This window comes from Capra hircus, assembly GCF_001704415.2.
Source record: "Capra hircus breed San Clemente chromosome X unlocalized genomic scaffold, ASM170441v1, whole genome shotgun sequence".
Lineage (NCBI taxonomy): Eukaryota > Metazoa > Chordata > Mammalia > Artiodactyla > Bovidae > Capra > Capra hircus.
In genome coordinates this window covers 56244807-56270819 of record NW_017189516.1, presented here as the reverse complement: position 1 = coordinate 56270819, position 26013 = coordinate 56244807, and the positions used below count along the sequence as shown (strand labels likewise).

General features: G+C 44.7%; 1 protein-coding gene across 1 annotated transcript; it reads right to left on the bottom strand.

The window, feature by feature from the left end:
• Positions 1-4817: 4817 nt before the first annotated feature.
• GEMIN8 (gem nuclear organelle associated protein 8) lies at positions 4818-22033 on the bottom strand. The gene is made up of 4 exons (XM_005701096.3): positions 21887-22033; positions 14985-15030; positions 13804-14236; positions 4818-5362 (listed from the first exon to the last, which is right to left on the bottom strand). Exons 2-4 carry the CDS (start codon positions 14994-14996, stop codon positions 5103-5105), a joined length of 705 nt encoding a protein of 234 aa, XP_005701153.1. The 5' UTR covers positions 14997-15030; positions 21887-22033; the 3' UTR covers positions 4818-5102.
• Between the last annotated feature and the right edge of the window lie 3980 nt (positions 22034-26013).

The window sequence follows — 26013 nt, the reverse complement described above, 5'->3', positions numbered from 1 at the left end:
TTTGCTTAAGTTGTTCCATTTGGCCACTGGGAGATCTTTCAGACTGGCTCCCATGTCCCTTAGACATGCTGCAGTCTTCCCCCAACCCCAAGATCTTAGCTTTTGATATAAACTGGTATTCTTCCCCACCTTTCCATTGAAATTGCTTTAAGGCCCTTTAGGTTACAGTGGTTTCTAGATTGTTAGGCCAAACTCTACTTGTCTATTCTTTTTTTTAAATATAAATTTATTTATTTTAATTGGAGGTTAATTACTTTACAGTGTTGTATTGGTTTTGCCATACATCAACATGAATCTGCCACAGGTATACACGTGTTCCCCATCCTGAAACCCCCTCCCTCCTCCCTCCCCATACCATCCCTCTGGGTCTATTCTTAATTTACCAGAACTTTCTGTGACAATACTGTTAATCTCTTTCCTTCAAATTTGATTTCATTTTCTAAAAATTTATTACGGAATTTTCAAACAGAAAGCTACAGAAAAGAGCATTATGAATTTCCACGTGTCCATCACCCTACTTCAACAATTGTCAGCATTTTGCCCACTGTGTTCTCTCTCACATGCTCTGCCACTGGCACACATTCTTTAAAGGAAACCCCACACACCTTATGAGTTCAGCTGTGGAGCTGTGTCTTCAACAGATCAGAACCTTAAAAATATTTTATTGACAGGTCCTTGTGCACCATGACCCCTTCTCCAACACACACTTTATAAAAGTCCATTTGCTGAAATAACTGGCTTTTCTGTCTTATTAAATTTCCCAATTCTGGATTTGGTTCATTGTCTTCCCAGAGTTTTATGTTAGTCTAGTCTTCGAACTTCCTATAAATTGGAAATTAGATGTAGAGTCTTTATGAGATTGTTTCCATATTTGCAAAATATTTCCAATATGTTTGATACATAACTCAATTTATCTATCTATATTTATCTTAATTATACATATACACATATATTTAAAAAAATACTTCATTGGTGGGGAAGTCAACTTCCTAAAGCATCACAATAGAAGCCGTATTGTCCAGCTCTTCCAGTTGTAATTTCCTCTTTAGAGACACCTCTAGCACCTGACTTTCTCCCTTTTTGTCTTTGCCATTTCTCTCAGTTCCCTTCAGATTCTTCTGTATCTGTGGGTTAGTCATTGTCTTCAGGGCCCCACTGTCAGTGGTCCATTCCTGAGTCTATATGTGGTCTCCCTTTCCATATTCCTAAGGCTGAGGACTCAGAAGTCTGTATTTTTTTGAATATTAATGTTTTGTTCAAATTAATTTTAATATTTATATTTGGGGGTTACACTTGTTGCAGTGCACAGCTTCTTCTGTTGCTGCACACGGGCTCTCTCTAGTTGTGGAGAGTGGGGGCTACTCTTCATTGTGGTGTGAGGACTTCTCATTGCCATGGCATCTCTTGTTGCGGAGCATGGGTACTAGGTGTGTGGGCTCAGTAGTTATGGTACACGGGCTTAGTTGCTCTGTGGCATGTGGGATCTTACTTCCTGGACCGGGGATTGAACCCATGTCCCCTGCATTGCAAGGCAGATGCTTAACCACTGGACCCACCAGGGAAGTCCCAGAAGTTCATATTTTTGATGCCGACTCTCTCCACTGAGTTTGAAGCTCAAATATCTGGTGACCGCCACCATGTCCCTGGATGTCCTGTGAGCTCTTCAAACTCACTGTGGCCCCAAGTGGAGTTAATCATCTTTCTTCCTAAACCTGTTTCTCAGTGTTTTCTTTAGCTCAGTGATGAGAACCACCATCCAAGGCAGAAACCTGAACCATCCTAGAATTTTACTCACCTTGGCCCCAAATCGCCAAGCCACAGAACATCTGTTTCCTTAATAGCTCAACTGTGTCTCCTCTTCTCGAGGCTACAGGCTCAATTCTAAAATTCAGATAAAGAACAAGTGCGTTATCCAGAGTCACACATTCTCCAGCAGGACTAGAGTCTAACCCCGTGCTCCAGCATGGAACATACTGAAATCTTGCTGAGCATTGTAATCAGCTCCTGATTCTTCACCATGCTCTGGATACACTGTGCTTTGCACAGGTTGTGAATACGGCTGTCGAGGCTGAGTTCAGCAGGGCAAAAACACCTAAAAGTAGGGAGCTCAGGAGTCAAGAATACTTAGGTTTGACCCTCTCTTCCCCAACTGAGAATGAACTTAAGCTGGTTAATTTTTCTGTGCTTCGGTTTCCTCATGTGCAAAATGGAAATAATATTTCACCACTTTACTGAAATCTCCAAAGCTCTGGAAACTGGAAGTCATGTTTTGTCGTTTTCAAATAATTTGTTTGGCAGCCAAACCTGACTTGACTATAAGGATATAAGGACAAAACCTGACGTGAATGGAACTGGGAATATTTATGGTGTTATTCCGCTTAGAATATTCTTCCATTTTACTGCAACAACTGACTTTGATGACAGGCTGCTGCCCCAGCCCAATGAGACCAGTTCCATAATATGCTGTTTGACTTTTCAAAAGTACCACAATGTCTGAATTCTGAAACACATCTGATTGAAGATTTTTAGAAAACAGGTTGTGTGCCTATAATAGCTACTTCACAGGTTTGTCATAGGTTGCTTGCTCAAGAAATTCGTTATTTGTAGAGCAATTAGAAGAGTACGTGGCCCCTGGTAAGCCCTATATAAAGTAACGTTGCTCAGTCGTGTCCGACTCTTTGCGACCCCATGGACTGTAGCCTACCAGGTTCCTCTGTCCATGGGATTTTCCAGGCAATAGTACTGGAGTGGATTGCCATTTACTTCTCCAGGGGATCTTCCCAACCCAGGGATCGAACCTGGGTCTCCCACATTGTAGACAGATGCTTAACCATCTGAGCCACCAATTACTTAAAGCCCTACATGAGTTTTATAAAAACTTCATGTAATAGTTAATCCTAGAAATGAACTGAAAGAGAAATGACTTTGTCAGAAGTTCGCAGAATTTTGGGGGCTTCCATCGAAGCTGGGTTCTACCATAACTTTTGTTAAAAAGAAATGAAACATCTGAGAGACAGAGAAACCCCTCTGGATGGGAAAAGCTGGGTTCTACCATAACTTTTCTGTTATAAAGAAATGAAACATCAGAGAGACAGAGAAACCCCCTGGTTGGGGACTCCAATCCTCTCGCTGCCCAGAACCAAACTCTTATTCTGAAGCTGGTGTGTGTGAATATTTCCCAAGAGTTTATCAGTTTTAGTTCATAAATAGGTGTCCATGGTATGGATTCTTTTAGAAGAAAGAATGATCCAGTTCCAAGTGTTGACAGTGCTTAGGTTAATTAAGAAGCCTGGCCCTTACCTCCCTCCCCTGAGCTCTTGCAGCACTACCCCCTGCCCTCGCTGCCCACTACCACGTCCCCAAGGGAAGAGACCATGGTCCAGCTAATTGGGATGGAAAGGACTAAACATCTGCTGTGTGAATGAATGAACGAGTGATCACACAAAGGACATCGGGGTAGAAGGACAGGTGAGGCTGAGGTGTCAGGAGCCAGTCCATCTGTTCCAACTGCCAACAGGGAGATAGGTCCCCTTATCTGGAACAAGTTCCACAGCCAGGACTTCTGTTGGTATTCTTTGGCAATTTTTAAAGATAAGGAATAGATGAGCATCAGCATTGATTGCGTATATACCACGTGGCCAGCGCTGTGTATTTTCCAGGCACTGACCCCAGGTGGTCCTCAAGGACCCCATGCCAGGGGTATCATGAAGTCCTACATCAGGAGCGAGGAACGCCAAGCCCTGGGGGTTTCTCTAGGGGAAGGCAGGAGCGTCTTTTGGGAGGATAAACACTTCACTCTCAAATTGCCAAGAAAACTGCTGTCATTAGAGGCTTTGGTTTGTATTCCTGCCTCAGTCACATTTATTTTCTATTTAGGCATATAGGTTTCAAAGAAAAAAAGAACTGCTAAAGATTTGACATTTTGGTCATGTGTCACCACAGGGGAAGTTAATTCTGATTTTTGTCTACAATACCCAAGCACAAACTGTAACTCCAATAATAAAACATGAGCTTGGAAAAATAAGCACCTGGGGCTGAGGAAAAGTAATGTATTTGTCTCAGGGCAGGGGCTGAAATGCGCAGCTAAGTGTTTCAAGGGAGAAACATGTCAATACTCTATCTTTTCACCAGCCTTTGATGGATGTGCTAATCTTCGCAGGTCAGCGCAGTTCACCCTGGCAATGCACCAAAATAACTTATTTAAAAGGCAGCTGGCTTTTATAAGTGGACTGAGACATCATTTTTAGGTTTTTGTTCCCTGAAATATATTCTCTTATCAAAACAGTATTCACTATATGTAGTAAGAGTTCAATGACACCTTTGCTACCACCGAGGAGACTGCAGAGGTGAGCAAGTTTGGGAATCACTGTCCCCGGCTCTCAATTCTGGATGACTTTCAAGCTCTGTCGAGACAAGCAGGTAACTAGAAGGACATCAGACACGGATTTTCATTCCTTTAGAGCAGGAGCTGGCAAGCTACCACCCACAAGCCAAACCTGGCCTGTTTTCATTAATAAAGTTTTACTGGCATGCGGCCATGCCCAGGCCTTTACTCACCATCTCTGGCTTTCTTCCTCCTGCAAGGGCAGAACTGAGGAGTTGGGACACAGACCATGCGGCCTGAAAGCCTGAACTAGGAACTCCGGTCCTTGACAGCACATGCACTCTGCTGAGCTCTGTACTGCTGGGCCAGTAGGTTTGCGTCCTTTGCAGCGCAGCTAGAGGACTTGGGGTGGGAGAGACATCGGAGCCCCTGAAAGCCTTCGCCTAGCTCAGCTGGGTTAAAGAAAGAAGAAAAGAGAAACGTAACGACTAGGCAGGATCTGCAAGTAAGAACTTTAATGAACTGGTCACTCTTATTAACATTCAAAACCAACGGGATGGATATGAAATTATCATTTTATGTCAAAAGAAAACCTCTCTCGCAACAGGACGTGTTCTGCCCACTTCCAGGTGGCTGGCCTTATCACTGCCCCCACAGGACTTGGGTGAATGTGCTCAGTTGTCGGCATTGAGCCCCCTTTCCGACAAAAGCCATGGGAGAGGGCAACCATGAAAGGCAACCAGAGGCAGAGGCAGGCAGGGGGACCCCCAGGCAGGGCTCAGAACTTGAGTGGGATGACGGGCCAGTACTTGGGCTGTTTGCGGTCGCAATGCTTGTCAAAGCTGAGCTGCATGGCCGTCTCCATAGCCTGGATCTTGGCAGCGCTGGCCCCGTACAGGCGCTGCATCTCAGCCTGGCGCCGCTCTCCAGGCCGCTCGGTTGGGGGCAGCGCGGAGCGGCCGCGCTTGTCGCAGTACAGGCCGTGGTCAGCATTCACGTAGTCTTTTAGGCGCGCTGCGTCCAGCTGATGCTGCCGCCCTGGGAAGCAAGCAACATGCTCCATGAGCCGGGTCGTCTCAGCTGGCCCTCGCTTCCCTCTGCCTTCCCCTTCTAACTGTCAGGGCACCTGGCCCTAACCCGCTGGCTGGGAGCTTCTCAGACTCTAAGGCGTAACCCATGTGCAGTGATCACTATCTCCTTTAGGAAGTGCATCTCTCACTCACTCAGCACCCCAAACTATCCACGTTTAGCAATGGGCCTGAAAAACAAGAGGAGAAAAATGCAGCCCCTCGGGTCTCTCTGGGTCCACACGGCTGCCCACAAGCTTCCCCGTGAGGCGTAGCCAGTGGTACTGCCATGGGTTCAAACACTGGACCTGGCCAGCTGGGAAAGGAAACACTTCCTGCCAAGTCCAGGGCTGCAAGTAGTAGTAATTCCCACCACAAATGAGCTGGTGGGGGGAAAACAATCACCTCTGTGGAAGAGGTATGGGTTTGAGGTCATCTGGAAAAGGGTGAGTGCTAGCAGCTAGAGAACTCGAGGATGAGAAACGATCCCCACACACCTCCTCAACACAAATCACACCATGTGAGGAAAGGTGAATGGGTTTCAAGGCTGGCCAAAGGTAGGAAAGGGCTGAGAAAGCATGCTTCTGCAGATGGCAGGAAGGCCTCTGTGCTGCCTGCAGCAGCCCACCGGCCGCCATCCTTCTGGATGGATGGGGCTTTCCCTTCACTCCAGGCCAGCTTAGGCTCAACTGCATGATGGTGGGTTATATGCTCTCATCTCATCTAAATGGATTCTTGTAAAGCAACACATATTTACTCAGGTTATCCTCCCTTCTCTGTTTTTACCGTAACAAGTCCTAGTAGTATAACTTTTATTCTTATGTAAACTAGAAACAACATAAAAATGTCAACAAAACCTAAGGTCAAATTTTAGTCAACTTACAGATTTTTGTTTTAAGTGACTGTCAAGAACAGAGAATGCACACCTTTGTGGCCACTGCTGCTACCAAGAGAAATGCTACTTAGTCTAGTCAAGGCTATGGTTTTTCCAGTGGTCATGTATGGATGTGAGAGTTGGACTGTGAAGAAGGCTGAGCGCCGAAGAATTGATGCTTTTGAACTATGGTGTTGGAGAAGACTCTTGAGAGTCCCTTGGACTGCAAGGAGATCCAACCAGTCCATTCTGAAGGAGATTAGCCCTGGGATTTCTTTGGAAGGAGTGATGCTAAAGCTGAAACTCCAGTACTGTGGCCACCTCATGCGAAGAGTTAACTCATTGGAAAAGACTCTGATGCTGGGAGGGATTGGGGGCAGGAGGGAAGGGGACGACTGAGGATGAGATGGCTTGATGGCATCACGGACTCGATGGACGTGAGTCTGAGTGAACTCCGGGAGTTGGTGATGGACAGGGAGGCCTGGCGTGCTGCAATTCATGGGGTCGCAAAGAGTCGGACACGACTGAGCGACTGAACTGAACTGAAGGACTGAAGATGGTTGTAGGGAATAAAACAATGATATAAATCATTTTTTCCTTTGTTAAAAAAAATGAAAGTAGAATGAAAGCTCAGTATGGAAGGGAACACAAGAGTGAGCACATCAAGTGAATGGTGAGGTATTTATGTGCCTATGCTATTGATGTGGCTAGGTACAGACACTCACAAATCTCATTCCTTTATAAATCACATTGTGGAGCTGGAGAGTTTTATAAGCTTGGAAACATTAAAAATGCATGTGGCCATTTCTGTCTTAGCATACCTGCAGCTTCTTTTTATATAAGGAGGTAGTATGTGGAAAATCCAAATGACTGTCAAGCAAAACAAATACAATATAACTGTTACCTTATCCACACAAAAGATAGAAATGACCTAGTGTAAAAGGCAGAACTAAACCAAAATATTGGCCTGATGTGCAAATGAACGGGAGGTCGACAAGCATTTGTTTCTCATTTCTGGTCTTTCTGGCAAATCTGAAACTTCAGGATTTAAGATGTTCAATTCTCATACAGGTATACGGGTGTTTCAATTCTAACCCCCTCCACCCCCCACCGCGGCCAGGGACTTCTCTTCTGAAGGCTTGGCATCTCCACCCAAGCCAGGGATAGCAGAGCCCCCATGCTGCCTGTGACAGCCTAGGACATGTTAATAGTCCTCAGGCCCTGAGGAAACAGTTTCACACGGTCCCTCAGAGCTTGTGCACATGGACGGCAGCGGTTCCCAGACCATGGGCCTTTCACTCTCAAGCCTGTCCTAAGACTACCATCATTCTCACCAACAGGTTTAGTGACACAATAGATGTTGTTGAACTTCCTGTTGAAATCAGTCTCTAAGTTTACAAATTTAAAAGAAAACTGGGACCTTCGCTGTCTTTAGTGTTGCTCTCTGCCATCAGAATATGTGAATTTAACCTTTTTACTTTTGCATCTTTATTTGTTTTCCTTGTAACTTACTATGCCTATTATCATGATGCTTCTTTCTGCTGCCCTTCTGACAAAAACTATCTCATGGACATTGTGCGTGTTAAGTTGCTGCACTCGTGTCTGATTCTTTGTGATCCTAGGGACTGTAACCCACCAGGCTCCTCTGTCCATGGGATTCTCCAGGAAATGGCAACTGGAGTGGGTTGCCATTTCCTTCTCTGGGTGATCTTCCCGACCCAGGGATCAAACCCACGTCTCTTATGTCTCCAGCACTGGGAGGCGGATTCTTTACCACCAGTGTCACCCCTAGGAAACCTGCACAGTGGGGAGTTGCCCTCCAACATAGATGAGAGAGACAGGAAGCAGGGCCCCCGGCACCAGCGGCCTACCTGTGGGAGTCCACCCTGGGGAGGGCACTATGGCCTTTACTCACCCCATCTCCCCAGCCCTGGGGGAGGCTGCAATGCCTGACCCAAAGCAGGTGGTCAGAAGTGGTTGTCAACAGAAAGCTCGGGCAAAGGCCATACATTATTCTTTGTAAACAACTGTCCCTTCCAGATGCTGTTGGAGAAAGATGACAACCCAGTGATAGAGAAACAGATGCTCACCTCTCAAAAGGCACTGGGCAGAGCCTCTCTCGGAGGGCCTCTGAATTTCCCTGGGGAGAGGCATTACTGAGTTGTAGTCTGATTTTGTTCCCTTACATTTGAGTTGCTTTACCTTTACTTACATACACACACCCAAGTTGTAACATTAGACTATTAATACAGACGTGAAACCTGGTCAGCTTAAAACCAAGCACGTTCAGACTGGCTGGACTGGAGGCTACAGGTGGCACATGAAAGTACTTTAGTGCACACTGACCCAGGGATCCAAGCCAACCTCAGGATTCAACACTCATTTGAGGGCATCGACTTATTTGGGTTCTATTTATTGCTTTCTCCGTCCCAGTGCAGGAAAGGATTGTCAATCACTGGCCATTTTTCTTTCTGTCAAAACAAGGTGAGGGCTCAGCCAACCAGAGGGCTGGCAAGCAGAGGAGCTGAACTTCAGACATAGCTGCCCTTGTCACACAGACGCCAGTCATTTCTCCCGAGAACAGCTGTGGGACTCAGTGTTACTAAGCACCTTTTTCGTGCAGTATATTTGCCCAAGGCAACTTGCTTTAAAACAAACTGGAGTATCTTTGTTGATTCCACCTTTAACACAGGGCTGTAGCAGGGTAAACCGCCCACAAATTTCCAGCTACCCCAAACCTCAGAAGCTCAGGGACTTTGGGGATGTAACTACGGATTGAGATGATTCTGGATTAGGGTGGATCCCAAATCCAATGACAGTATCCTTCTGTGAGACATAACAGGGCACATACAGACACGGGGGAAACCATGGGAAAATGGCAGCAGAGACGGCACCCTTGTTGCCACAAGCCACTGAAAGCCAGGAGCTGCCAGGAGCTGGAGGAGGCAGGCCGTAGCACCTCTGGAGGTGTGGCGCTGGCGACACCTTGACTTTGTCCTTCTGGCCTCCAGAACTGTGAGAAAAGAAACTTCTGCAGTTTTAAATCACACAGTTTGTGTAATTTGTTACAACAGCACTAGGAAACTAACTCCAGGGTTAACATGCACATAGAGCTAAAGCAGGAAACACAGCATTAGACTATCAGGGAGAAACTCTACTGGACTCCATCTGGGTTCAGGCTATACAACCTTGATATTTTCACCCCAATCTACACATTCACACGATGCTACCAATGTAGACTGCAAGTCTATAAAGGAAAAAAAAAACTATCATGGGAAGTGACTTGGACTTCAGAGACCCTGACATAGCAGGAAAACATTCAGTATTCCACAGATAATTAGCCCAAAGGCAGAACATTTTGGAGGACAAAGCACTAAGACAAATGAGTGTTAAAGAATGTGATTTCCCCCCATTTTTCTAGGATTAGCATGTCTGGTTATATTCTCTGCTGTGTTGCCAGGATTAATGACCTCAGCATAACTGAGCGAAAGCACAGACTTGATTTATATCACTAACACCCTGTTTCTGGCTCGTCAGCAACACACCCAGAACACAGGTGCTTGCCAAGAGCTGGAGCCATTTGTGATGGGTCTTCTCCCCTCCTCAGCCCGCACCCCTGACTCCATGACAAATGTCACCCCCAGGTCCATGGGCAATCGCCATGTTTACTTGTAGAGTAAGAGCCTCATGCTCTACCAACTGAGCGAGCCGGGCAGCTTCCTTTTAGAATGAAAGTGCATTTCCAGCCCTCCCTTCCATTTTTCTATGGCCATTCACACGTGTCCTCTCACAGACTGGCTGATGCCCATCTCAACATCTAGACTAGACGAGACATACACACGGTGGAACTGTGCTCCACCAGCATGCTCCTACACTTGACGAAACCAGGATGGCTCACTAGACACCAGGCTGTACACTTCGCTATATCCTCCAGGTTTTCCAGAGAGGGTGGGCTGGGGTTCCAGCAGACTGACTGAAGGCTCACTAGGAAGCCTAGAGTCTACACCTTCCTGCTCGGGGAAGGCGGTGGGGAGTGGGTGTGGGTACCAAAGAGTGGAGCAGACGCGCCCATCACACGTACACGAACCACATCTGGGCCCTTCGGTAAGAACAGCGCTTTGAGTGCCACACAGGCGTGCACTGACCCCTTTCTCTCATTGCACATGGATCCAGTACCTCAAAGCCAAGCGCACACTCCGTTTCTCCACAATCACCTGGTGGAACTCTTCTGACAGCTGAGCCCACTGGCTCTTCCCCTCACTTGCAAAGCTACCCATGACCCGCACCCCAGACAGCTCTTCTAGTATCCTTTTAAGCTTGATTTTTGTCTTCTCTTCCCACACCAGTTTATGCTCTTTGAGACAATGTCCCTGTTTGTGCCTGACATCTACCCCCAAAATATCGGACTGGTTCTCGGTGAGACAACAGTGGTGTTTGTTTTGGGGGGCCTCCTTCTCTAAGTATTAGGATGAGGACCTCACAGTCTCAGTTCATTGTTATTTATGACTAAAAATGATGCCTTTATTAACCTAACAGTTATTTTTCCTAAGAAATACCTGACAACACAGTCCACCTTTTAAAACTTCACAACCATCTAATTTCCCTTAATATTACCAGTGAAGTTTTAAATAACAGAAATACCCATTAAGGAAACGTGATATAGAACCATCAAAAGCATGCCTGTTACCCCTGCACAAGAGGAGTTCTTTATTTATCCCAGTTAATTTTAAAAGAAATTTTATCATGGAAATATGTGAAATTAGAGATTCTCTAGAAGAACAGTAATCACAAACAAGAACACGCTGTCCATGGTAAAGGATTTTATCCCAAGAAAACATTAAATAAGACTCAGATGACACTAAACTGTAAAATGTACAAGTTCTTGTAGAGGTGAGTAATCCGGAAAAAGCTAAATCTTTCAAGTTTATCTATGTATTCCCTTGCTAGTAATATTTGATACAATCTATGTTCTCTAAATGATTCATGTGCAGGGCTGGGTTTGCCCTGATTGAATAAATAGCGTCTAGTGGCTCGAAGAGCAAAACAACTTCAACCAAGTATTCACATGACGCAGATCCCTCGTTTCTTTATTCAAGCATCTCCCAGCCGTGTGTGTAACTGAACCTCTGTGAGCATTTCTAGCAGAGGTAATGGATTGGAAAGCACTGTGGGCATTCCAATTACTTACATCTGAGTGCTATCATTCATGACTGCTCCGAGGAACACATATTGATCCTGTACACCACTGAAAGAGCTGGTGGAAATACCTGGCACTGGTGAAGCCATGCCTGTTATTTCTGGAAGGGCAGCATCAGGCCCCGGCAGCTGCTTCTCAGAAGATCATGTCTTTCGTGAGAAGATTCAATTCTGACACCAAAGCCTATTTTCACCCTCGCCAGACAACTCTCATGTCTCCCGGGGACCTGACAATGCTTCCAGGGCAGATGCCCTTGTCTCCTACGCTCACTCAGAAACTTCTAACTCCTCACTTGGGTATAGATGATATTTCAGGTTTATTTAAAATTAGCAGGTCATTCAAAATGGCCTTTTAGATGGCTGGGGTTTGCTCCCATCCTTAATTACAACTTCTGTCACAAAAGTAGTGCTCTTTCTGGCAGGAAAAACATCATCTTCTGCCTTGGGTAAGGACAAGAGAAATAAGCACTGGCTTCCTCATATTTTCTTTTCCAAAAGCCTGTAACAGCATTCCAAACACAAGTAGACATGCTCCAGTGACGACCCTCCCTCATCTGTTTATATGCTTTTAAATTAGACCCATGGTTATTTCCAATGTATTTTGAAAAAAAGTAAAATTTATTTCTGAAGATCATGGAAAGACATGTATTCTGTGTGTAAAGAAAGTAGTTTTAAAAAGATTTGTTTGAATGTACTTTCTGATATGCAAAAAAGAAGCCAACAGTTTAATCAAAAGAAGGGAAGTAAAACAACTGAATGAGTAGTTTAGTGAGAACCACAGGCAGATACTAAAGGCCACGAGGCTTTACACACACTGCTCAGTTCCTTGCACTCAGGGGGCATCAAGAAATGCTCACCCATCATTAGGAACATACAGATCAATCAAGATGTAAACGAAAATCACACATCCCCAGGTTTCTATGCCTCTGTTTACTAGAAAATTCTAAGTAAAATATATATGATTAGAATGCAATAAAAACAATATTGAGACTGCCTACTGGTTGTAATGGGCTTCCCTGGTGGTTCAGACGGTAAAGTATCAGCATACAATACAGGAGACCTGGGTTCGATCCCTAGGTGGGGAAGAACCCCTGGAGGAGGGCATGGCAACCCACTCCAGTATTCTTGCCTGGAGAATCCCCACGGACAGAGGTGCCTGGGAGGCTACAGTCCATGGGGTCGCAGAGAGTCTGACACATGTGAGTGACAAAGCACACACACTGGTTGTAACAGGGAGAAAAGTATTTGCATGTCTGTTAGAGACACTTACAATGTAAATGGGCTGGTGACTCTTAATAGTAAGGAAAGTACAAAGAACAAGTTCAGTTTTTTGTGGCAAGTTACTAAGGAATTAAGAAAGTTCCTACTTTCTGACTGAAGATATAAGACCATTATCACAATTCTCTAACCCTAGGGACAGACAGCCACAGTGAAGGATCAAACAAGAGAGGGTAAGTACCAGGCATTTTGCTGCCCTGTTTAGGTTCTCACTGGTCTCCATTTTGAAGGGAGCTTGAGATTTAAGACTTGGTGGCTTAAAGAGACTGCACCAGGGCAGTCTCTCAGTTGTGTACCAGTGAACTGGCAACAGTACTTTAGGAACCGAATGGTCTCAGGGACAAAATCTACTTCCTAAGCTTCTGCCAGATGAATAAGCACAGAGACTGGACAGACCTTGGTTTGAATCCTAATAGCAAATTACTAGTTGGTCTCATAGAACAAGTCCAGAAACCTCCTGAGGCTTCACATGTGAGGGAGTCCAGTTTCCTCATGTGTGGAATGGGCTTAGAGCCCTGAAGGGCTGCTGTGTAGGCTAGGGAATGCACAAACACACACGCATGCAAATACTCCATCCAGTGTACTGCCTGAAATTCCGCGATAGAGGTACTGTTAGGATAAGTTTTGTTCTAGAATTTAAAAAGGGCTTCCCCATTGGCTCAGTGGTAAAGAATCTCCCTGCTGACCCAGAAGACACCCGAGATGCAGGTTTGATCCCGGGTTGGGAAGATCCCCTGGAGAAGGACATGGCAACCCACTCCAGTGTTCTTGCCTGCAGAATCCCATGGACAGAGGAGCCTGGCGGGCTACAGTCCATAGGGTTGTAGAGTCAGACACGACTGAGCCAGCCACTAAACAACCACCACCACTACATAAGAATTAAAAAAAAAAAAAGTCCTATATTGAAACAACTGTGGAAAACTAATGTAAGTGAGGTACCACATCACAAGAGCTTTTTCCAGGCTTAGGACTGGGTTTGATTATTACCTGGACCCAAGCAAGGGGTTAGAAGTTTGTACATGAGGGCAGGAAGACAGGCCCGAGATGGGGTGGGCTGTACTTACGGAGCTCCTCCCGGTGCCGCTCAGTCTCCGCGAAGTACTGGCGCAGCTCATCCGTGATCACCATGTTGCTCAGGTCGCACACTATGCCGCAGTCGTCGGACTCGCTCTCGTTGTCCTCTGTGAACTTGGCTGGCTTTTCTGTGCTGCGTCGTCGTGGTCCCGGCTTGCCAGGGCGTGAACGCCTGCGGCAGGCATCCCCGGAGGCCGAGGGAGACTTGGAGCAGAACTGAGGACTTGTGCCACCCTTGGCGGCAGCGCTCTGGGTGAGGTCAGGGGCTGGGTAGTACCACGGGGAAGTGAGGACTGATTCCACCGCCTTCCGATAGGCACTCTGGTGGCTGCGCATCCATGCCATGGCTTGATGGTAATGCTGCCAGTACCTTGCATAAACTGGATGAGAGGACCAAGACTCGGGAGCTTGTGTGGATTCCGGCTACAAAACACAGAGACTGCAGGCTAGACACCACAGGGGTTCAGCCTCAAAAGAAACCTTCAAACAGTTAATCAACTAACCTTTTTACTGTGTATCTACTAAATACCTCCTCCTCATTAGGATGCCTGGGAGCCAAAGAGGATATAAGACAGGTCCACGCCCATGAGTGCACACTTGTTTTGAAGTACTCGCACATGAGGTAGGCACTGAATAATGAGATGGCAGCCCATGATAAACTAGCTGCTGCTGCTAAGTCACTTCAGTCGTGTCTGACTCTGTGCGACCCCATAGATGGCAGCCCACCTGGCTCCTCTGTCCCTGGGATTCTCCAGGCAAGAACACTGGAGTGGGTTGCCATTTCCTTCTCCCTGATAAAACTAGGGACAGAGGCTAATAATAATCATTTTTAGATGACACGCAGGGAGCAATGAGGAGCCACTGCCTATCATACTGGACCTTTCAACCTGCTGCAATGAAGTGACCGATTCCAAGTTAGAAATGCCTGCCGAGAAGCACGGGGATTACTGAGGATGATGTTTTCTGGTCCCTCCCTCTCTGGCCCCTAAACACCTGCGGGCCCTCGGTGCCTGGGACAGAAGCTGCCTAGCTGCACACCCCATGGTGCTTTACTTATAGCTTTCTGATGTATCCCTTTGCTCTACTCCATCATGCAATAAGACACTAAGACTTTTAAAGTGAAAATGTACCTTTTTTTTTTCTTCTCATGAGTTAAAAAGAAAAATCTTACCTTTGCCTCCATCTCTGACTGTGGAAGTCCAAACTGAGCCCCGAAACTAGAAAAGAACAAGTCCAGGGCAGACATCAGGTCAGTCCAGTGGTGTGAGGTTTGTGGCCATTTCCCCAATACCTATCTCTTGCCATTTACTGATACGGCAGGAAACACCTCAAGGTAAAGTTTAATTTGCAGCTGCACCTTTTACAACTTATTTAAAACAGACTTAAATTCTACCCCTCCTGTTCAAGGGTTCAGAGATGCTCAAAGTGCCAGCATATACCAGAATGTACCTAAGAAAAAAGTTAAACAAAAGCAATAGCCTAAAACGCACGAGAATTTAAGCATCTATGAGATGAAACCCCTAACACAACATGACGCTGAGCAAACAGGTACTTGGGTTTTGAAACTCTGGAAATCAGCTACTGAAGGAGTCCTATTTCTCCTACTTCACTTAAGTATAGGGTAGAATTTGAAAATCTCCAAGCCTTAAGAAATATCGACTTATTCTGTAACCTCCATCAGATGTTTTACTATGGTTAATGTGGAAAACTGATAAGTTAAATTGACCACATCTTTTAAGATTTAGCCAGAGAGATGTTATGGGGAGGGAGGTGGGGGGGGGGTCATGTTTGGGAACGCATGTACACCCGTGGTGGATTCATGTCAATTTATGGCAAAACCAATACAGTATTGTAAAGTAAAATAAAGTAAAAATAAAATTTAATTAAAAAAAACATAGATAAATAATAAAAATAAATAAATAAAAATAACCTCAAGTCAGATCCAAAAAAAAAAAAAAATTAGCCTAAAGAGAATGATTCACATTCTTTTTAAATATAATAAGCTTTCAAATAGAGTATTTCCAAGAGGACTGACATGGTCTTCTGTAAATTCATCTTAAACACAGCCCACACTTCTTGTTACCTGTTCTAAATTCACACACACATAGTAAATGTAAACTGGGGTAAAGTGAACAAATGCAGTGAAAATACAAGTGTAAACTAATGTTCACATTAGTTTGAAACTAAAATGGCTTGAAACATAAGCAAGTATCTGAAAGTGTGGCTAACTGCTATGTGCTTTATAGGCTACTGAAGAAATATATATAAAAACAGTCAATACAGTTAAGGAGCTAACCACCTATAGAGGTAAAACGAACACAAGAGCAATTATAGTAGGAATCAGTGTATATGAATACTTGAGTGCTAAAGGGTACGGTGCAGCCTTGAAGTGGCTGATTCCCTCCTGTCAGGTTTTCTATCTCCACCACTGAAATCTGAACAGTTTTCTAAGTGCCTGAAGCACATAATGACATTAAAGTGAACTTCATGTGATTCTTAATCAAATTTGTTTCAGAGAATAACAATTAGCATAGGAATTAAACTAGAAAAGCCTAGGAGACATCTGTGCATCTTGGGGAAATTAATAAGAGTTTTGAATCCTGACTTCTACACCTTAGAAAATACATACTGCAGCCTACCAGGCTCCTCCATCCATGGGATTTGCCAGGCAAGAGTACTAGAGTGGGGTGCCATCGCTTTCTCTGTACTTAGAACCAGATCAATGTAAATATTAACGATCTCAAACTGGGAGATCTGACAGCTTCCAATATGTAATAAACATTACTGTAATTGAACACTACTGCAGATCCCGGCAACCCTGTTTTTATTTATAATTGGGAAAGTCCAGTCTGGCTTTAGAAACAGTAGTACCAATATTCTGCAAATACACAAAATGGCTTATGAGAGGCTCCCCTCTGCAGAGCGAGAAGTCAGGCAAATGCGTGACACAGTAGACAACTGTTTACGAGGTTCGAGTGTAATTCATCACGTTTGTCAGGCAGTTCAAATGTCAATGGCTGTGAGTAAAAAGGGATGGGAGTGCTACTTTGAGGAGTGGTTACTTAGTATGCATTTGATTCAACAAATAATTTGACAGAAAGACTGCCATGTTCCACTGCCTCAGAAATCATGAAAGGCACTCTGAGCACTTTGGCAAGAAAGCAGCCAGGACAAGGCATTGGGATGAAGAAAGCCAGTTCCTGCACTTGGATCAGAAGTCACTCAGATTCAGCCCTGGGTGCCGACTATCTATAAAGCATTATTAATTCATCTGCCGAGAGGTTGGCCTCTTTTAAGACCCAGGCCATGAAGGAAAGATGAATTTACATCCATCATGGAATACAGGCAACTTTGTCGATTTTACTAATTATGCTTTCCTCATTGTCTGGCCACTGGGACACTTACAGTCAAATCTGCTGCCATCTTCCAGCATGTTTAGAGTACTCAGGCTCTACGTTCAATATGCTGCTCATTCTGTCCTTGGCTCTACTTTTTTCCCTCCTCATATCCCAAAACCTATGTGTCATATGCTTTTACATTTTAAGTATCTTTAAGGTTCTTAAAATCCTATAGATACACAGTTAAAAAGAGTATCGATTATATGTGGAATCTAAAAAAAATATATACAAATTAACTTATATACAAAACAGAAAGAGACCCACACAAGCTTATGGTTATCAAAGGGGAAATGAGGGGAGGGATAAATTACAAGTTTGGGATTAACATATACACATTACTATATATAAAACAGATAACCAACATGGACTTACTGTATAGCACAGGGAACTCTACTCAATATTTTGTAATAACCTATAAAGGAAATGAATCTGAAAAAGAATGTATGACTGAATCACTTTGCTGAATAGCTGAAAGTAACACAACACTGTAAATCAACTATACTTCAATAAAAATAATAAATAAAAAAGTTTTCTTTAGGTTGAAAATATAGTTCCTGAGAATGAATGACAAATTAATCAATTATCTCTCTCAAATCAAACATGATAAAGTATAGAAAAACATTTCTAAAGAAAGAGTAGCTTGCAGAGACCTTTATAATTATTGTTAGCTGGCTATTTCCAGTATTACTCTTGGTATTTTATACCAGCAAATTTTTTCTCTAAAGGGCCAAATACTCTGGGCCTGTGGGCCACATATCCTGCTACACAGCCTTCCTCTTTTTTATTAAATTGAAAAGACCACCCAGTAAAAACGTAAACAGCATTCTTAGTCATGGGCCATCACTTGCCCACTTCTCCCTAATGTTAATCCATTATGATGCTGTAGAGACCCTGCCCTCAGTATGCTGAGCATCCTACCTGTTTCTTGCTTTGCACTTAGAAATCAGTGGAAGAACTGAGATTCTCACACAGCTCAGAAGTTATCAGGCTCAGAATAAGACCAGTGCAAACAAGAAAACTGATTATGACCAATAGCAATCACGGTGACCAGTTCCTAATACTGGGGACAAAAGAATCCTGTCTGTGACTAAATAAGCAAATCGGACTATTTCTTAAAGAGTTACATAGACCTTAAAGACTTAATTAAGCACAAAACAAAACAAAACAAAATTCTAACTCCTGGAAAAAAAGGATCAATCAACAGGGCTCAGAAAGCATATGCTGATTTCTGCTGGAGATCCTACAAGCTGCCTGGGCCTAGCAGGAACCCAACAAGGGACAGGAAGCAGGAGAGAGTTTCGAGTGTCTATTCCCTGGAAGATGGAACCCATATCCTTCCCAGCTGACTGCATTTGTCAGCACCCAAAGGAAGGTGAGAACCTCCTTGAGGAATGGGCCCTGTTAACTTTTTAAAACTGGTATTCTTTCCACACAGAGAGCTTAAGGACCTAATAAAACTGCGGGGGCTTCTGAAAAGCCAACATTAAAAGAATTCTTGACACTACCGCAGTACTTTCACACATTACTACCATCGCAAAGAAAAGAAAGCTTATGGGAACAGCAGATGGGAGATGCCCTTTCAGTGGTCTTTAATTCGATCTTTCCTTCCCCACCTTCCCAGGAGCGTCTTGTACTCTTTTATGGCGCCTGGCTTCGTGGACTGTGTGGTAACTCTTCTCCTAGTGGGAAGTGGAGCTGATAGGAGAGGGTTGATGTCAGGGGAGGCTGGGACCCACAGCCCTACCAACTGGGCAGCCCTCCCCAGGGAGGACAATGGCACAATAGTCACTGCCCAGCTGAGCCCAGGCGAGCACAGAGACCCAATTCATTGTCTGTCCTCAGCCAACAGAGGAGGAAGGAAAAAAACAGCACTGAGGTCATTCACGAAACACTGCAGAAGCCCACAGGCGAAAGACAGTGCCTCTGAGTCTTGAATGATACATTTTCCCATATAGCCCTTCTTAAAAAATGCACTCATTCTTCAATGACTCGGCTTATTCTGAGAGATACATTTAAAAATGCCTAACTATACACGAACAACAACAGACAAGAGCTTTGTGATTTTCAATGAATAAAACGTGACTATTTCCATTGAGTCCCTGAAAATTTCCACCAAGTGGTTGCAAATTTCCAACTATAAGCAATGTGGCTTTGTTGAGAGGTAGTCACACTGTATACAATCTTTTAACTGCCTATTTAGATTCTTATAAATATAGGGTCTAGGACACATCATAGCAACCAGATAGATGAAACACAAATTCCCTTTGAAACGATAATGGATATTCTGTAACTGGATTTCCCTCTCTATCCTGCTTTCCCACTAGAATTCTGAAAATTGAATACATGAAGACTCCTCTACTTTGTGAGTTTTGCAAAGAAACACATTCAGTTTTGGGCATTAAATTAGTTATGCAAGTTTCCTATAAGGCTCTCACTAATTTGGTTCTGAGGCAACCATAGAATTTGGGGGATCTAATTAGGCCTTCAGTATACATTGTTTCAAGGTTGAAAACACCAGGTCTGCTGGAGACTGCTCAAAATGAATGACTGCATGGTAGAGAAATCTGAATTACAGACAGAGTCACATGCAGTTCTACGGAATCTCTGGATATGGGTAATAACCCTATCAAAGATGTCTCCCAATAACACACTTGCTGGTAGCAACTTCCTCAACTAATATAAATGAGAAAAGGAGGTTTTTTGGGAGCAGAGCTTCTCGTTGTCACCCCTAGCTACAATCTGAGGCTGGCAAATTCATCTGGCTTGCTGCCCTCAGAGGCTCCCTCCTGCGGCTTGGCATGGTCCCTGCTCAGTGATTTGGACATCAGAGATGGCTCAAGTCTGAAAGGCCTTTTCCCACCCTCAGCAGGCCAAGCTCCATTTCTGCCAGGAAGAGGCCTCCTACAAGCCCACGAGCTGGGGTTCAGAAGGCCTGCCCCTCTTTGCCTCTAACAGTTCAAACTGACGGGTGAAGGAGCCCCAAACCTGAGTTTGATTTCCTTTTCATTCCCTCCATTCCAAACCCCAGTGTACTCTTCTGGTTGTTGCAAAAAGAAGCAATATCACAAAGAAGGCACAGGTGAGGAAGCAGGAAGGCTGAAAGGATAGTTAACAATTCTTCTGTTTCATACAAATCCTATTGCACCCACTGAATGGCACTGTTTCATTTGTCAGCAAGGGTGAGGGATTTGTGAATGTATTTATTCCCAAGTTCACCAATCCCCATGTCACTAACTCACCAAATTCCCTGTGTGAAATAGGAGGACACCCCCAAGCAAAATTAACTCCTGACTCATGAACACAACAGGTAATGGGAAATTAACCAAAAAGGCTCTAACCATGACTAGTTATTTGGAACCAGTCACTTGGAAATAGTTACTTGGAATGAAGTTCCAGGAGTTCAGCATCTATTTTGTGACTTCTCCAACCTCTACTCTATGCTTGTTTGTTCAATTTTTCTTCCTATCCTTCTTATCTCACCCTATCCTTAAATGTTGCACCCTAAAAAACAAAATACTCCTTTGCCATCTATAAAACACTTTTAGAATGAAAACTCTCTCTGGAGCTTTAGTTTATATACTTGCCTAGCACAGCAACGAATAATCAGAGATCTGTACACCTGTGAACTTGCCTTCAGTTCTGCCAACCCAGAGTTACTAGCTAATGGTCTTTGAAAATATATGATTTTTGTTCACAATGCCACCCCAAAGGGACTGTTACTCCTATAAACTATATTAATATAAACTGTACTTGTAAAGGTTACACCCACTCCACAATTCATGGGAACTCTCAAAGTAATGCCAGAAATGTGATTTGTGTTACTATTAATCTTCAGTCTAGACTTTCAAGTAATGTTCTGACTTAACGTGAAAAACAGCTGAATACAGAACCTAGCTTGTGAAACAACTTTAAAAATCATTCCTGAAAAAAAAAAATTGTTCAGAATCATCTGGTCTATACTAAGGAACTCTCAAGATTTCAGAGCTAAAAGGTACTTCGTTGGCCACTGGTCTGACTTCACTTAATCACTGAGGAAGAAAAGAGGGAAAAGACCTTTTCCACCTCCACAGGTAAGGAGCAGGGAAGATTGTAGGTGACAAATATTCTCCAGATAACTTCCATCAAAACCTCAGATCTCCCATAGAGGTCAACATGCGAGGGAAAAGAGAAAATCCCAATTTTGGGGTAGACGGGCCAATATCATAGACATCCTTCTAAGAATGAGGCTGAACTGGGCCATCTTCTGTTCCGATACTGCGCTGAGTGGGCAAAGCGAGTTCACCGTTCAGACCTAGCTTAAAGTGTTACCTGGAACACCGGAATCGCACGGGGGCGCTTTCATAAAAATAATCGATACCTGGGCCCTACTTCGAGAGATTTGAACTTATCTGGTCTGGGATGGAGGCTAGGGCATTTTAAAGCAAGCCAGTGATTCTGATGCACGGCAGAGCTGGGAGGCTCTGGAACCCGTCCCCTCTCACAATTCACCACCAATGATTTAGGGGGTCTCATAGGCCTCTGGCCCACCTATTCCCGCGGGACGGTGATAAATACGACAATGTGACTGACAAGCTCTAAGCTCTCCTGGCCTCTGAGGAAGTCAGGCTCAGGGAACTCCAGGCTCTTCCTTCACTCCCCAAATGAAACCCAACCGTCCCCAGAGGGGACGCGTCACCTCGAAGGCTCGTAGCTTGCGAATCCTGGGCGGTGGGCGAGCTGGGACCTATTTCCGATTGGAAACTGGCTGAAACTAGCGGGAGGCGCTTGCGGGTATGACTAGAAGAAGGTTTCCGGCGCGGATCACGTGGCTGCGACGCGCCGGAACTCCCGCCCTCCCCGCGGTGACGTCACATGAGCGCCACGTTCCGCGCCACGTTCCGCACCACGCAAGGGGCGTGGCGCGGAATGGGGCTCCGCCAGCGGGGGGACGGCCGCTATAGTGACCGGATCGCGGCACTCGGGTGGGATCCGGCAGTGGGCGGGGTGTGCTCGTTTCTACGCGGGTGCCGTATCCACAACAGTTTCTTGGCATTTAACTCTTTGCTCTTCTCTCAACGTTCTCACCTTCGTTCCCTTGTATTTAGTTAGCCTTTTCCTTTTTTTTTTTTTAAACGGAGCGTGGTTGCGGCCCAGAGGAAACACCCCGACTTTGAAATAGTCATACAGAGATGCGTTTGAGTCCGATTCTAGCCTCCCTAAGCCTCAGGTTGTCGTCCCGAAAAAGTAACTAATACCAGTGCACAGTGCCTGGTATATGATAGCAGGCAAACATTAGTGCCTATTAATTAGCATTTTTTATCATCACAATAATTAGCAATATCTCTGCTGTTAGGGTCTCAATGGATCAATAATAAGCATAAATCACTGGAAATCTAAGTGACATACCTTCCCAGGGTAGTTTGGCAAAATGCAGCAAGAGCAGAGAGGGGGCATATATTTATACTAGAATGTTCACTTCTGAGATTTTATCCTAAAGAAAAACACATAAACCGGATGCTCATTGCAGAATTATTTCAAAAACCAGAGATTGGAAACAAATACCTAATAAGAGTAGAGAGCTAGTTCAATTAGGTTTTATCAATGGTGTGAACGTTATTACCATGTTGTTGTTATACTCTAGAAGAATCAAATACTGTGGAAGAAAAGTAAATCTGTATGGATGCCCACTATGATCAGGTATTATTCCATATCTGCAGTCCACCACAGCCATTTGCCCTGTGTGGCTGTTGAGAGCTTGAGATGTAGTCTGTATTGAGGTGGGCTTTGAGGGTAAATTACACAGTAGCTATTGCAGAATTCGTTTGAGAAAAAGAATGGAATATATCTCACTTTGAAATAGTGACAACATGTTAGGGAAGGACCGTTTAGGTTAAATAAGACAATTTAATTTCACCTTTATCTTTTTACTTTATTAATGTGGCCGCTAGAACATTCAGCATTCTATATGGGGCGTGCAAGACATATTGCATGCATATTGCATATTACATATGTCTATGGGACAGTGTTAATCCATTTACTGGATATATGATGGTAAACAAGACAGTTTTTTACCTCAAATTTTGAACACTCTGTTGAGTAGAGCACAGACAATAAATAACATCATTGTACACAATGGTAAGTTCTGTGCAGAAAACATAGCTGGGTAAGGGCCAGAAAGTGTGTTTATATTGAGGGTGGTTATTTTAGACAAGATTTGTTCTCCAGAAGTTGGATGTGGGAGGAATTAAGATATCTAAGGATAGAAGGGTGGGGAGAGAGTAGGGATGTGGTGTCTTCTTGGAAAAGCCAGGTATGGATTGAGTCTGATAAATCAATTGGGTCCTGGTGGAATCTCTACTGGAGGGAAGAAACCACATCAGGGGAGGAAGGAAAGAGAGAAGCGAAGGTACCAGGGAGAAAGAGCTCAGGGGGCCCACATTGGAAAAGCACAACAAAGCAGACCTGGAGTGGGTATGTTTCAGGTCGTGTAGTTACTGGAGTTCTATGACTTATATACAATAGTACTGTCAGTATGTGTATATACACACTCATATATATTCTCTCTGTCTGGATGTAAGGTGTTCAGAATTGTAAGGGAGACGCACCAGGCTAGGGACTCAAATTCCACCTGCCTTGTAGATTCAGACTCCCTGGCTTACTACCTTGGCACGCATGGTCCAAGATGCTACACCATTGCACCTTTCTTCTAGCCAGTGGGAAGGGAGAAAGGTGAAGCCACTTCCATCTGAGGCAGGGGTCCCAACCTCCTCAATCTAATGACTGATGATCTGAGGTGGAGCTGATGCAATAATAATAGAAATAAAGTGCACCATAAATGTTACGTGCTTGAATCATCCCCAAACCATCCCCACTCTGCCCAGGTGCATGGCAAAAATGTCTTCCACAAAACCAGTCCCTGGTACTAAAAATGTTGGGGACCACTGGTAAGATATGGTTTCCCACCTCAACATAATTCACATTGGAGGCTGGATAATTCTGTATTCCGAGAGTTCGCTTGTGTGTTGTACTTTGTTTCACAGCATTACTGGCTTCTACCCATTAGATGCCAGTACATACCTCCTCCCACCCCACCAAGAATCACTGCTTTAACTATAACTCTTTTTCCTACACTTCTGCTCCAATTCCACTAATGGCCAGAAGGCCATCACTCAGCCATCCTAGGGGTAAAGGAGTCTTGGTACTGTCTGTTGGTCAGGTAGCCAGCTAAAAGTGAGATCAAGGTGAGAAGATAGCTTGATTCTCCCACACACTGGTTGCTACAGGGAGTGGAAATTCCATAACTGACTGAGGAGGTGGCCCTGTTTTTATCATCTTCCAGGCAGAGTTTTCATTATTATTCATTGTCATTCACATGCATGAAAATATCCATGGTGAGGACAACTAAGCACTTAAAAAGTAACAATCCCTTTTGGAAAGATGGTCATTGTTACTCCAGACATCTAACCTTGCAGAGAAACTGGCTTCTGAAGGTTGGATTTTTAAAAACTTGTCTTTTGGCACCATCTGGTGGAAAGAAATCGTAGCATTCCTCACGCTCGCGCCTGATATTTTTACTTGTCTTTTGGTGCCATCTAGTGGAAAAAAATCCTATCATTCCTCACCCGCGTGCCTGATATTTTTAACCTGTCTTTTGGCGCCATCTGGTGGGAAAAAATCCGACCATTCCTCACCCTCTTGCCTGATATTTTCTTTCATTAGCCTCAGGCCTAAAACTCAAATTGTAAATAAGCCTTAACTGGATTTTAGCAAAGCTTTAACGGGTCCTTTAAGAGGAGGGCCTCATCAAAGCAGGGTTTCTGACCCTTGGCGTGATTGACCTCCGAGGTTCCTGGACACTGCAGGATTTTTAGCAGCATTCTTGGCCTCTATTCACTGCGTGCCAGTAGCACCATTTGTCACAACCAGAGGTTGCCAAATTTCCCACGCCCTTGCCGGGGAGGGTCAAATTTGCCCCTAGTTGAGAACCATCCCTTGAAAGAGCGCCCCTGACTTCTACGGTCCTTAAAGCCATATGTCACAGCAGTCTCCTGTCAGTGAATCCTGGGAGGGGTGGAAGTAGTTCAGAATAATCCTGAACTGTGACACCCAGCTCCAGAGTCCCCCTCAGGGATGCGCAAGTATAGAGCATCCCGCCAGGTATGGGAAGTCGAAGCTAATCTTGTGGGCCTCTTTGGATCCCTCAGGCGCCCTCTGTTGCGTGAGTGTTGTGCAGAAGCTGGTTGGGAGCCAGCTCCCTTGCCTGGAAACATTCTCGAGTCCATACCTCAAAGCCCCACCCCTCTTCCCCTTAGCTGTGATGACCAACAATAGCTGCAGACACTGCCGAATATCCCTGGGAGGGGGTGCAAAACCACCTCCAGTTAAGAACCACTGGGGTAGAGAAAAGAGCTGGGCTTGCATGTGGCCAAATAACAGTTTTCATGGACCCTGCAGACATCTCAGGATCAAGAAGGGCCCTTCTGAATGGTCGGAAGTAGGGTCAAGATGGCCGGGCCTATGTTTGCCCACACGGAGCAGTCAGTAGACTTGAGCCCCTGGCAAGGTCCATGGCACTGGATGAGGTGGCTCTCGGCTACTGGGACAAGTCCTTTATCAAAGGAAGATCTGGGCCATGCGGTATTCGTGACACATGGGATTCTACAGTTGTACATTTACTTCTCAGCATCTTTCATTCAATGGTACAACGCCTGAGAGCTGGGGCCTGGCCTCATTTGGTTCTGTGTCATCACAGCCCATCATACTAAATGGGAATGAATACTGGTCACATATAAGGGTAAATGAAATGGGACAGGGTTGGGGAGG

Coding starts and splice junctions, on each gene's coding strand:
- GEMIN8 (XM_005701096.3), bottom strand. Junction 5,363..13,803: donor GCGGCACCGGGAGGAGCTCC/GTAAGTACAGCC, acceptor CTTGCTTCCCAG/GGCGGCAGCATCAGCTGGAC.